Source organism: Sinocyclocheilus anshuiensis, unplaced genomic scaffold (genome assembly GCF_001515605.1).
Source record: "Sinocyclocheilus anshuiensis isolate Anshui unplaced genomic scaffold, SAMN03320099.WGS_v1.1 scaffold595, whole genome shotgun sequence".
NCBI classification, from domain to species: domain Eukaryota; kingdom Metazoa; phylum Chordata; class Actinopteri; order Cypriniformes; family Cyprinidae; genus Sinocyclocheilus; species Sinocyclocheilus anshuiensis.
The window spans coordinates 485,973-500,463 of NW_015551037.1; the positions used below are offsets into that span (position 1 = coordinate 485,973).

General features: G+C 35.8%; 1 protein-coding gene across 1 annotated transcript in view; it reads right to left on the reverse strand.

Moving 5' to 3' along the window:
• Positions 1-13,827, reverse strand: part of LOC107661363 (interferon regulatory factor 4-like) — a 19,574-nt gene extending 5,747 nt beyond the window's left edge. The window contains exons 1-8 of the mRNA XM_016450890.1: positions 13,743-13,827; positions 12,461-12,511; positions 11,327-11,377; positions 6,516-6,572; positions 5,780-5,859; positions 5,551-5,656; positions 5,349-5,456; positions 3,004-3,336 (exon numbers count right to left, since the gene is read on the reverse strand). Coding sequence (XP_016306376.1) covers positions 3,004-3,336; positions 5,349-5,456; positions 5,551-5,656; positions 5,780-5,859; positions 6,516-6,572; positions 11,327-11,377; positions 12,461-12,511; positions 13,743-13,827 — 871 coding nt within the window. The remainder of the gene's footprint in view (positions 1-3,003; positions 3,337-5,348; positions 5,457-5,550; positions 5,657-5,779; positions 5,860-6,515; positions 6,573-11,326; positions 11,378-12,460; positions 12,512-13,742) is intronic.
• Positions 13,828-14,491: the final 664 nt, after the last annotated feature.

The following is a 14,491-nucleotide window of genomic DNA, read 5'->3' on the forward strand; positions in this document are numbered from 1 at the left end:
AAAGTATATATACCTTTTTTGAAATTATTTGTATTTAATTTTTTTTATTAATTTTTATTTCTATACATACTAATTTCTCTATATCTATCTGTCTGTCTGTCTATCTAATTTAATTATTACTATACATAAATGTATATTTAATCAATTATTACATATATTACAATATATATATATACAATATATAAACCTCTTTTGAAATGAGTTGTAATTGAATTAAACATTTTATTCTTTTTTTTTGTTCTTTTTTATTATTTATATACACATTTTTATATATTTATAAATTGCATAGAATACATTTTTCAGAAATTATTCATTTTTTATTTATGTAAATGAGTATATACATGCAATATCTGCATTATGTCATTAAATTAATTTCATATTTAAATGTGATATTTATATTTATGTGTATAAATGTGATTGTGTGTTCACCTCTTTTGGTTCCCTCGGGAATAACGCGGTAAACTTTAAAAGGCTCTGATACGTCCAGCTGGCTTCGGCCCACGAGCTCCTCGAAGTCGCTGCTCTTGTTCAAGGCGCACCTGAGCCGGGTTTTCCAGGTGGGAGGATCCGGTTTATCTATTCCCTCGCGATACTTGCCCTTAAACAGAGCCCAGGCCTGTTCAATAAACCAGACATCATTAACAACTCATTAACATAAATTATTCAGAACAGATCTCATTTGCAAAAACATATGAATATACAGCAGCCCTAAAAGTGTTTACACACCTGAAAATGTCTGAATGCCAATGCATTATAAAATGCATGGATATAAACTATTAAAAACAACTGGCATTTATTGCAAATAAATAAATCAATGTACAAACACACTTTACAATCAAAACATTTAACATAATATTCATGCATACAGTTTGAAATGATTAATTTAGGCTTTTATTCACATATTTATATTGATCAGAGAACATGAACAGAAGCTCAACCGTTCTTGCTTGACGCTCAAGAAAAAACTCATTGGTTCTTACAGAAGCTTAACATGCTGCGTAACACACAAGGATGAACCTCATTGGTTCTCACACGTCAAGCAAGCATGCTTGAGCTTCCATTTGCCATAACTGATGTTTGCGTTGATTAATGTTTACTTGTAAATAAAGTTTAACAAGCTCTTTATGAACTTTTTGTAGCGTCAAAGTGGTAGTCAAGGTTGCCAGGTCTGCAAAACAAAATCAGCCCAACTGCTATTCAAAACTAGCCCAATCGTGTTTTTCCGCTCTGTGGAAATAGTGTTCCAGTGGGTGGGGGAGATTGCTTTAAACTGTGGACTAAAAAACAACCCGCAGCAACGGTGTAAAAGTAGCCCAATTTTGCAGTAGTCCCTCACTGCAGTACACAAGATCCAGGGGGCGTGGTTGGATCCACATCTAGGGGGTGGAGATGGGTAGGTTTAGGGGTGGAGATTGGTGGGTTTAGGTGTGGAGATGGGTAGGTTTATGGATCAGGGGGTGGAGCCGGGTAGGTTTAGGTAGATGTAAGGTGGGAGGAGTTGGATCTGGATCCAACCACGCCCCCTGGACCTTGTGTTCTGCAGTGACCATCTCGAGACAGTAGATTAGCTGTTTCCATTAAAAATGCATAACATGCAGTTTAATAAATTAAGCGGGTTATGTGAATACAGAATCTATTCCCTCGCGATACTTGCCCTTAAACAGAGCCCAGGCCTGTTCAATAAACCAGACATCATTAACAACTCATTAACATAAATTATTCAGAACAGATCTCATTTGCAAAAACATATGAATATACAGCAGCCCTAAAAGTGTTTACACACCTGAAAATGTCTGAATGCCAATGCATTATAAAATGCATGGATATAAACTATTAAAAACAACTGGCATTTATTGCAAATAAATAAATCAATGTACAAACACACTTTACAATCAAAACATTTAACATAATATTCATGCATACAGTTTGAAATGATTATAAACACTTAGTGTGACTAATTTACATTAGCAAAATGTGCTTCATATTTCATTATTTTGTTGCATGCAAATGCAATGTATTATTGTTGTGTATTAATACTGATTATTACTTTTTAAATGCACCTATATTACTATATATATATTGCCTATATTGCAGCTATTATATAACATGCACACCTTGAAGAGCGCGGCGTCCTCGTCTCTGTTGTAGTCCTGCTTCCCTGCGTGTTTCCACGGGATGCGGAAGACGGTCCGCTCTCGATCCTCCCAAACTAAGCCGGGATATTTCCCAGCGTCCACCTGCTCGATCAGCCACTGACGCAACTTCCCATTCCCGGAGCTTCCCGACATCCTCAGGTTGACAAGTCAAAGCGTGGGGATATAGTCTAAACAGCGCAGTAATGCAAATAACGGGAGCTGAGAAGGCGGCTGTGTCTTCAGCAGAGGCTGCTGAGAATTTGGTTTTGATTTCTCATGTAGTTGAGTTTTCAGATGAGATTTTTCATAATTATTTGCCTTTTTATGGGAGGAGCAACAGATGCCAAGCTCAAAGTCATGAAATTTCACACACGCGCACACTCACACACACTCTCTCTCTCTCACACACACACTCACACACACACACACACACACACACACACACACACACACACTCACACACACACTCTCACACACACACACACTCTCTCTCACACACACACACACACACACACACGGATCAGGGGGTGGAGACGGGTAGGTTTAGGTATATGTAAGGTGGGAGGAGTTGGGTCTCGATCCAACCACGCCCCCTGGATCTTGTGTTCTGCAGTGAGGACCATCTCCAATTCTGCGGTAAAACCATGGACTTGGCAACACTGGTGGTTATTGCATAGATGGTCAGTGGAGGAACAGAAATCTCTCAGGTTTCATTAAAAATATCTTCATCTGTGCTCCGAAGGTGAAAGAAAGTCTTACGGGTTTGGAACAACATGAGTAAAATAATGACAGAAATTTTTTGGTGAACTATCCCTTTAACTATTAAATATATTAAAACGACGTTTAGTAGTTGTTGAGCTGTTCTAACCTGTCAGGAAGAGCTGTGTGTCCAGTAGTTTTCTGGTCTGCTCTCTCTCTAGTTTGCAGAGTTTGGCGCTCAGGTTAGCATGCGTCCCGTCGTAGTAGACCCTGCACTGACAGAAGCGTCGGGTGTACAGGCCATCAGGCGTCATCCAGAGCAAGACGCCCCCCTCCAGCGCTCCTCTCTCAGCCTGAGGGAGAGGAACCAGCTCCGGGCCACCCAGGCCACTGAAGGTCCAATTGTCGTCATGTGGAGCCAGTCGACAGCCCTCGGCGCTCATGACGGTGACGTCCGCGACCAGAGTCTCCCCGCTGAACACCGTCACCTGCAGACGGGCGTCTGGAACGGTTCAGAGACGCAGGTGAGTTTCTAGACTGTTGCTAGGTGGTTGCCAAGATATTCTAAGTAGTTACTGGGTTATTTGTAGGTAGTTGCTAGGCTGTTGCTAGGCATTTTTAGGTAGTTGTTAAACTGTTACTAAGATGTTCTACATAGTTGCTGGGGCGTTTGTAGGTAGTTGCTAGGCTGTTGCTAGGCATTTTAGGTTGTTGCTAGGCAGTTGCTAAGATGTTCTAAGTATTTACTGGAGCATTTTTAGGTAGTTGTTAAACTGTTACTAAGATGTCTACATAGTTACTGGGGCCTTTGTAGGAAGTTGTTAGGATGTTGCTAAGCAGCTCAACAATAAAACAATGAATTTAAAAACTTTGAAAATTATTTAAAAATTGTTTTAAGAGGTTTAAAACAGTTAAGAATAGAAAGTGATTATACATAAAATATAGTGCAATCAGTTCGGACGTTGCACAGTGCTCATTCAGTAAATGCACAGCTAAACAGATTAGTTTTGAGTCTGCATTTAAATGTGACTAATGTTTTAGAGCATTTTTAGGTAGTTGTTAAACTGTTACTAAGATGTCTACATAGTTACTGGGGCCTTTGTAGGAAGTTGTTAGGATGTTGCTAAGCAGCTGCTAAGATGCTCTAAGTGGTTACTGGGTTATTTGTAGGTAGTTGCTAGGTGGTTGATAAGATGTTCTAAATAGTTATTGGGTTATTTGTGGGTAGTTGCTAGGTGGTTGATAAGATTTTCTAAATAGTTATTGGGTTATTTGTGGGTAGTTGCTAGGCATTTGTAGGCAGTTGCTATGCAGTTGCTAGCTGATTACAATGATTTCTAAGTGGTTGCTGGGACATTTGTGGGTAGTTGCTAGGCAGTTAATAAAATATTCTAAGTATTTACTGGAGCATTTTTAGGTAGTTGTTAAACTGTTACTAAAATGTTCTACATAGTTGCTAGGCAGCTGCTAAGATGCTCTAAGTGGTTACTGGGTTATTTGTATTGGGTTATTTGTGGGTAGTTGCTAGGCTGTTGCTAGGCATTTTTAGGTAGTTGATAAGTTTCCTCTAAGTGCTTACTGGGGCATTTGTAGGTCGTTGCTATGCAGTTGCTAGGTGGTTACAATGATTTTCTAAGTGGTTGCTGGAAGATTTGTATGTAGTTGCTAGGCGGTTGATAAAATATTTTTAGTAGTTACTGGGTCATTTGTAGGTAGTTGCTAGGCATTTTAGGTTGTTGCTAGGCAGTTGCTAAGTTTCCTCTAAGTGCTTACTGGGGCATTTGTAGGTCGTTGCTATGCAGTTGCTAGGTGGTTACAATTATTTTCTAAGTGGTTACTGGGCCATTTGTAGGTAGTTGCTACCCTGTTGCTAGGCTGTTGCTATGTGTTTGCTATGATGTTTTAAGGGGCTGTTCACACAGAATGCGTTTTTCCATTCCAAAGCACTATTTTTCAATTTTTTTTCCTATATGAACCCATTAGATGGACGTGTATGACTGCTGCGCTCGTGTCTCGAGTCTTTTGCAGTGTCTCGCACATGAGCGCCACGTTTTTAAGATAGCGTGTCAAGTTAAAAGAATTTCAACTCTGTCATCATCAATGTCAGTTCCAAAACAGTGGACCAATCAGAAGACCCCAGAGGCGGGGCAAGCGTTGCAAGATTTTGTTTACAGTAGCAAATTGGCATGGAAACTGTTTTATTTGACCGTAACATAGTGGAGGAGGCATTCTGCACTGTGTCTCACATTATTATACGTGTTCCGTGTGAACGGCCCCTAAGCGGTTACTGGGGAATTTGTAGGCTGTTGCTAGACTGTTGCTAAGAGGTTGCTAAGAAGTTGGCAACTAAGGCATTGTTAGATGGTTGCAAGGTTGTTCTAAAGTGTTTACTATGTTTTTGCAAGGCAGTTGCTAAGGTGCTTTGAGTGGTTGCCTGCTGTTGATTGTTGTGTGCTGAGATATTCTAAATGGTTGCCAGGGTGTTGCTAGGGAGTTTATTAATTGTGTGTGTACCTGACAGTGCCATGGCCTCTGCTGATCTCATGCTGGCGTCCAGAGTGAACGGAGAGGGAGGCGAGTCAAACGTGTTACAGCTGTAGAAAGAGCCACTTATCTGGTACCCTACACACACACACACACTTTACTGTAAATGACTCAATATATTTTTTAAATGACTACAGAGAGAGAGAGAGAGAGAGAGAGAGAGAATAAATACCAGCATCCCAGCACGAGTTCTGGCTATAGTGGACATCGGACGGTGAGTTCTGCTCACACAGGAAGTCCCTCCTGCTCCTGTCAGCGACAGACAGGAAGTTACACACCTGTACAGAGAGACGGACACAGAAACAGATCACAACCCTAACTGTTTCATTATCATGGGCAGATATTACTTTAGAGTTTAATTTAGTAGTGAATTGCAATAAGCTTGTTTAAAATAGTGTTACCTGACCCTCCACGGGTTCATATGGAGGATAAAAGTTATGGTGACCCAAGCTTGTGGAAACTTTTTCATATGATTTTGGTGCTGAAATGAAGGAGAAATTAATTGCTATTTAAATGTGTTTTAATATATATATATATATATAATTGTAATTATTTTTTATTACCATCTATCTACTGTTTCTATCTATCTATCTAGTAGTAAATAAATGTATATTTAATAAATAATTACATAAATTAAAAAGTATATATACCTTTTTTAATTATTTTTTTTCTATACATGTATACTAATTTCTCTATATTCATAAATTAAATAGAATAAATAAATTATCTATATATTAATTTTAATTATATATATATGTGTGTGTGTGTGTGTTATTTATTTATTGCTATTCATCTGTCTATCTTTCGTGTTTCTACACCAAATTTCTTTCCGTTTACCCCAAACATTTCTGCGTTATTAAAAGTCAAATAACATTCATTTCCTCTTTTATGTAGCTTTATGCCACTATCAAGATGTTAATTTGAAGGATAAAACAAGCTTGTGGAAAAATTTCCATATGAATTTGGTGCTGAAATGATGGAGAAATTAGTAGTAATTTAATTTAAAAAATGTTTATACATTTTTATTGGTATATACATATATACTTATTTCTATATATTTTATAAATAAATATTGATAGATAGATATAATATATATATATATATATATATTTTTTTTTTTATGTTATGTTTACTTACTCACCTTCTCTTTATAGGTCCCTTGTTCCTTCTCTTTAGCTATTCTCTCCTCTTTTTCTGAAAAAAATAAAATAAAATAGGGAGACTCAATGGCTTTATCAAATGGAGTGCTTTAGAGTAGACACAAAAAGCAATAAAAAAATAAAGGGCTTTAAAAACTCAACAAACTCATACAATGTTTTAACTTTAGGATATATATATATATATATTTATTTATTTTTTTATTTTTTTATTTATTTTTATTATGGATAATTCATTTTATTTTATATTTTTTATTTTCCGTTCTTTTTTATCTATCTATCTATCTATCTATCTATCTATCTATCTATCTATCTATCTATCTATCTATCTATCTATCTAATTATATTTAATTGTATTTATGACTCAAAATGCAAACTCCTTTTCCCAGAAATCTGTTATATTTTGTGGTTGATAGCCGGATATTCAAATGAATCCCGTCGTCTGCAAAATAACCACCTGTTAAACTCATGTTAAATCATCTGTTCAGCACGAAACTCTTACTAAACTGTCAAGTCATGAAATTAAAGTCACTGTGTGAATCTCACATCGGTTTTTTTTTATTGATTGATTGGACCTGAAAATGTTTTCAGGAGATTGATCTATGAAATGCATATTTCCACAAACATGGTCTGAAGAACGGTATGAAATAATGGTGAAATATTCTATAATTTTAGATGTAATTGTTTGTAAAATATTTGCTTTGTCATTTGAGACGTGCTTTTTTCCAAAAAGGCAGGCGTATGAGAAATAATAAAACACAATTACTCATATAAGGAGCAGATGTGTATCTTTCAAGGTACAAATATCAGCTATTAATCAGCATATCATCTATTAATACATCAGTCAGAGAAAGTCTGCCTTACAATATTTAACCCATTTAAGTCTTCATGTTTAAAATGTCTATAATCTCAATGTTCATACAGTCGGTTTTCTTTTATTTCAGCTATTAAAAACACCATTCAGCTGCATATGGATGGTGAGAAATTATGATTTATTTACACTCACTCAAACCTAAACCTAGTGCACTAGCTTGCTGTCTACTTGCTGAAAGCTCAAACGACTTGCAGTTGATCTCAGTGAAGTTTGATGTTAATTTGATGCTAAGCTAAAACCTAACATACACAGTTAAAGAGTTCATTTGAATTAGATTGAGCTATTTTACTGCTTTTCTGTATTTAAGTATGATAATTATGATGCCTTGAAATGCTTCCTATGTAGGCAGCACACTGTGTTCAGGAACAGTGTTCGTCTCGATCGTTTAGGAAACCGAGAGATTTTGGGTTGCTGGTGAGAAAAGATGAAAGTTATGAAAGATTGTAGACATATGAAACATCCTTCAGATCACACGCAGAGAACAAACATGATATGATCATAAATACGTGAACCAACATCACAACCCTTCACCTGTAGATGCATGAAGAAACACACGAACATTTGCAGTTTTTTCATACACACACCCATGAGAACAGCTTTGTTTCGATTGGTTATGACACTATATGAAACTGGCATGGTTGGTGAAAATGTATATTTTTGAACATATTTTATTCATGTCACATCTTCAGCCATGCAGGAAAGTTTGTCATTTACCAGCAGCCGTTAGTGCAAGCCTTAAATTAGACTTGAAAACATGCCAAATATTGGTTTTCCATTAGATTAAAAAAGGGTAAATCCATCACTTTTAAATATCTACATTTTTAATAATATAAAATATTTTTATATTATTTTTTAATTGTATAAATTTTATTTTATACACACACACGTATATATAATAATATAAATAATATATATTTTTTATTTTATATGTATTTATTTATTTAAACATTTTTCCTAAAAACATGGCATATCTGCAGAAGCAGGATGATACATTTATTAATCATTTTCACAACAAATTTTAAAAATATGGTAATTTATGTTGCCTTTATCTGCTAATTCATATAGAAAAGTATATTTCTAGATCTATATACCATGCAACTATTATATCTCATGTTTATGCCGGTATTTCCAGTGTTCAAATATGAATGCAATAGTCAAAAAAGATTAATTTTGGCATTAGTTTGTAATTTTCAGAGCCACATGTTCTGATTTTGACTCACTGATTCTATTATTTTGCTCCGTCAGAACTTCATGGAAACAAAGTAAAAATGTCCATTCTTCCTTTTCTGCAACTTTCGTTCTGACTTTCTCACACACACTCACATCTGTGCAAAACTGCTGTTAGAAAGTTGCAAAACATGAGATAGAAATTCATTGTCTTGTGAGATTTCTCGCACTTTCTTTTCCTCACCTGAAAGCAGGGGAAGTTGGATTTCACTTGTGGGATCTAGTGAAACACACGCCGCTTTCTTCAAGAATCACCTGATAATGAGTTTCACAGCGTTTGTTTTCAGAAAGCGTGAATGTTTTTCTAGCAGTTTTCTGAAGATGCAGTCATTTATGATTGATCTTGAAGAGGACGAGGACAATCCAGAGAAGAACAAGTCTATGTGATCTTCTGGTCTGTAGAAATGGTTCGGTTCCTCCTGCAATAGTCATCTGTGGGATTTTGGGATTGTTTGATCATCGAAACAATGGTGCATTCAGTCACTTAGTAATTACCAGCACTAACTAGATCAGAAGGAAGGAAGAGAAAGACACGAAAATCTTGAAAATCTCTCAAAAATAAACTAGCATTTTTCAAAGAGACGCTATAGAAGAACCATTTTTGGTTCTCCAAAGAACCTTTCAGTGAACAGTTCTTAGAAGAACCATTTTTTTGTTAAAAATAAAGGTTCTTTATTGGCATTGATGGTTCCAAGAAGAACCTTTAACATCCATGGAACCTTTCCATTCTACAAAATTCTTCACAGTGACAAATTGATTATTAAAAAGAAAGAAAACCATGGTTCTTCTAAGATCTGTTTACTGAAAAGTTCTTTGGGGAACCCAAAATGGCTCTTCCATGGAGCTGCGAAAACTACATTTTGGAACCTTTTTTAAGAGTGTGTGAAGAACGTTCTGAAGATCCTTTTATGGAATGTAAAGATTCCATTCTTCCGTTCCAATTCTTCATGGAACCATCAAACACTCTTAAAACTAAAGGTTCTTTTTTTGGAAATGTTGGTTCCATGAAGAACCTTTAACATACATGGATCATTTCCAATCCACAAAAAGTTCTTTATAGTGGAAAATGGTTCTTTAGATTAGAAAAAATATTAATATAAAATAAAAAATAAAATAAAATATTTAGCATTTTTCATAGCAATGCCATGGAAGAACCATTTTTGGTTCCCCAAAGAACCTTTCAATGAACGGTTCTTAGAAGATCTTTTTTTTTAGTGCAAAGAATGTTCTGAAGAACCTTTTTCCACTATAAAGAACCTTTTGTGGAATGGAAAGATTCCATGGATCTTAAAAGTTCTTCATGGAACCATCAAACACTCTTAAAACTAAAGGTTCTTTATTCGAATTGTTGGTTCCACAAAGAACTTTTAACATCCATGGAAACTTTCCATTCCACAAAAGGTTCTTTATAGTGGAAAACATTCTTTAGTTTAGTAAAAATGTTTATTTTAAGAACTGCTCATTGAGAGGTTCTCTGGGGAACCAAAAATGGTTCATCTATGGCATCACTGCAAAAAAATACACTTTGGAACCTTTTTTTTTTTTAGCATTTTTCATAACGATGCCGTAGAAGAACCATTTTTGCTTCTCAAAAGAACCTTTCAGTGATCAGTTCTTAGTAGAACCATTTTTCTTAGTGTGAAGAACCTTTTGTGGAATGTAAAGCTTCTGTGGATGTTAAAAGTTCTTCATGGAACCATCAAAGCCAATAAAGACCCTTTAAGAGTGTTTGATGGTTTCATGAAGAAAGTTCTCAAGATTGTAAGAAAAAAGGTTCTTTTAAGAATTGTTCACTGAAATGTTCTTTGAAGAACCAAAAGTGGTTCTTCTATATCATCTCTATGAAAATCCCTACTGTATATTGGAGAGATTTGGTCTTTCTCCAGCCTAATATTCCTCTTCCTTCTAGTGTTGGTACTTACTAAGGGATTAAATGCATCCTTCTATGGCATTGCTGTGAAATTCACTGAAATGTTCTTTGAAGAACCAAAAGTGGTTCTTCTATATCATCTCTATGAAAATCCCTACTGTATATAGGAGAGATTTGGTCTTTCTCCAGCCTAATATTCCTCTTCCTTCTAGTGTTGGTGCTTACTAAGGGATTAAATGCATCCTTCTATGGCATTGCTGTGAAAACCCATTTTGGAACCATTATTTTTAAGAGTGAAGATCAAAATCTATGAATATTTTTTCATTTCTGCATGACCATCATTGATTATGTGATTCATGTATGTTCATAAAACAGTCATACAGATGCTAATGTGCATTCTGGGACCTAATTTGACCTACACATCACACCTACTGAGCCAAACCACCCCTGCCAGGCCTGTGGCACTGATTTAAGTGCACAAACAGCAGTGTGCACTTGACCAGGTGAACTCTCACTAGTGTGCCATCAGACCTGCTGCAAACCAAGAGATTGCAATGTCAACAGGTTGAGTTGCTAAATACGTCCATTTTGCCCGGCAACAGAGCCCTTTGCCCCCCTCTGTCCTCAAATCCAGCAACAGCTGCTGCCATATTCTTTCACACATGCCAAAAAAACACACACAGGCTTTTCTCATTTGAACTGAAAGAAAAACCGGAAAACCAAAAGTTGCTAAAAGAGTTCAACACCTTGTCCCAAAAGCAAGAAACAGTAAATGTCCTAATCAAATATGCTGTGTTAGAGGAAGCCAGAAGCTCTGTACCTCGGACAGATGTTCTCAGGGCTGAGTTTGGGGTTTGGCCTTCAATTGGGCCTTTAGAGGCAGATTAAACACAATAAAATCAAATCAGACTTCATTTAATGAATTCAAGTGCATGCATTGGATGTCAGTTGGAGCTTATAACTCAACATTAGCTTATTAGTGAAAATTATTTTATGCATTCTCAAAGAAACCACAGCATAATGCACTATATAGAGGCCTTATACTTTAATATGTTTTCTACAGACTATAGTACAATCTACTAACCACTTTTCCCTCAAATGATTATCTAAATATCCCAATATATTAAATCGCCATGTATGAAATATATTGTCATATATATCTAGCTTATGTAAATATATGTTTATGAAACACATTTTTGTACATATGTCATGCACATGTATATTCATCCTAAAACCTGTCAATTTTTATATTATATGAGTATTATATATATATATATATATATATATATATATATGTTTTTTAGTGTGTAATAAGGTTTCTTCAGGCCTACTGCCAGCTTTTTGGATATCCTAAAATAGCTCTGAAATGATCTAGAATTACAGATATGTGCAGAGGAAAAAACAAATTCAGAATGATTTAATGTTTTGTTATCCACAGGTTTTCACTTTCACTTTTCACTTAACAAGAGTGAGAGAAAGTCCGAAAAAATGGTATTATAACTCCCTCTAGTGGAGAGTTCAAGTATTTCCGTACAGATGACAGGTTCTCTGGGATCGTTCACCTTCAGTTGCTGGTCCGCATTGACTTGTATAGTGTGTGTTTTTTTTTTCATCTTATGGAAGGCACTTGACCAGGTGAACTCTCACTAGTGTGCCATCAGACCTGCTGCAAACCAAGAGATTGCAATGTCAACAGGTTGAGTTGCTAAATACGTCCATTTTGCCCGGCAACAGAGCCCTTTGCCCCCCTCTGTCCTCAAATCCAGCAACAGCTGCTGCCATATTCTTTCACACATGCCAAAAAAACACACACAGGCTTTTCTCATTTGAACTGAAAGAAAAACCGGAAAACCAAAAGTTGCTAAAAGAGTTCAACACCTTGTCCCAAAAGCAAGAAACAGTAAATGTCCTAATCAAATATGCTGTGCTAGAGGAAGCTGCAGAAGCTGTGTACCTCGGACAGATGTTCTCAGGGCTGAGTTTGGGGTTTGGCCTTCAATTGGGCCTTTAGAGGCAGATTAAACACAATAAAATCAAATCAGACTTCATTTAATGAATTCAAGTGCATGCATTGGATGTCAGTTGGAGCTTATAACTCAACATTAGCTTATTAGTGAAAATTATTTTATGCATTCTCAAAGAAACCACAGCATAATGCACTATATAGAGGCCTTATACTTTAATATGTTTTCTACAGACTATAGTACAATCTACTAACCACTTTTCCCTCAAATGATTATCTAAATATCCCAATATATTAAATCGCCATGTATGAAATATATTGTCATATATATCTAGCTTATGTAAATATATGTTTATGAAACACATTTTTGTACATATGTCATGCACATGTATATTCATCCTAAAACCTGTCAATTTTTATATTATATGAGTATTATATATATATATATATATAAACACATATTTTTGTATAAGCATTGTATTAATAAAGTTGCATAAGTAAGCATAGGCTATATTGTTCACATATGGTTGCAGCATACAATACCATAAAAAATAGTTAGGCTAATTAAAAAAAATCATAATATAGATATTAACATATGCACATATACATGTTATAAACTTGTGTAAGTATGTGAAAATTATATATTGACATATATATGGCAATATCACTCTTGATATGGGGCAATATATGACATATATTACATTTACACATGGGATAAATGATTTAAATATGTTTTATTTTGTGTAAACAGTGCAAAACCTGCTGAAAATCTGCGATATACCTGGAAAATAAACAGAACAAAACATTCTCACATTCATGTTTCTTTATTGGCTTCACTGGCTACAGTACAAAGCCAATTAAATACAGAAGCATCCAACCAGAAGTGCAAATAACAATGTAAGAATATAGAAATGTATTATTTTAGCACAAGGTTGTGCATGACAACCAAGATAAATATTGTTAATTGAGAAATCCTGCATGGCCGGACGAAAAATATTTTCTGCGTTTCATTTAATTTGCTGTGCTGAAAACCTGTAAATGTTGGATTCAGTTAGAAAAGGATGCAAAATAGAAGCATTTCACGAGTGTTCTGCAGCACTTTGGATGCGAAGCTCTTATTGCAGGGCTGATGTTGTCGTGTCAGGTTGTTATTCATATTGGAGATTGTGAAAATATCACAAAAATCCCCTTCAATTCCCCATGCACTCGCTGCTATACATGCACTTCTACACACAGATGTAAACATTCCTCTGTCCTGTCCGTGAATGATCACTCTCAGGGGACACTGAAGGGGCCAGAGGCTCGATCAGGGGCGGCCCCTCAGATCCCAGCACCTGCGGACAGATGTGAGCGCGCATGTTCAGCAGATGATGGTTAATGAAACCCAGCACAGACCAGCGTGACGCTGCGGGCTTGAGCCACTGGGAAGTGAAACCCTCTTATCGACTTTTCCAGAGCTTTAGCTGTGCTTTCACATGCGTGCCTCAAAGAAAGTCTGATTCAAGATGCTATAGGAAAATATAACTCAATTAATTTGTGTTTCCTGCTAGCTAAATTGCACGTAAATAAACAAAAATCTGGCTCTAAATCTCTCTTTTCTTTATTCAGAGTTGATCTAGACGAGTACATGCAGCTATACAGAGTTCTGTTAATCCTAAAGCAGTCAAAACTGCATTTCTGTATTCATGTGTCCTCTTAAGGTAAAAAACAACAACATGGTTACATATACAGTAGTTAAACCAGGGTAACCACGAATTAACCATGGTTTTGCTACATTAACCATAGTATAACCATGGTATTTGTTGTAAAACTATGGTTATACAGAAAAAACATGGTTAGTACACTTTTGTTATAATAAAACCATGGTTAATTTTCTTAAAGGAGGCATATTATGCCCTTTTTACAATATGTAATATAAGTCTCTGGTGTTCCTAGAATGTGTCTGTGAAGTTACAGCTCAAAATACTCCACAGATCATTTATTATATCATTTTGAAAATGCCTATTTTGAGTGGAAGCTGAA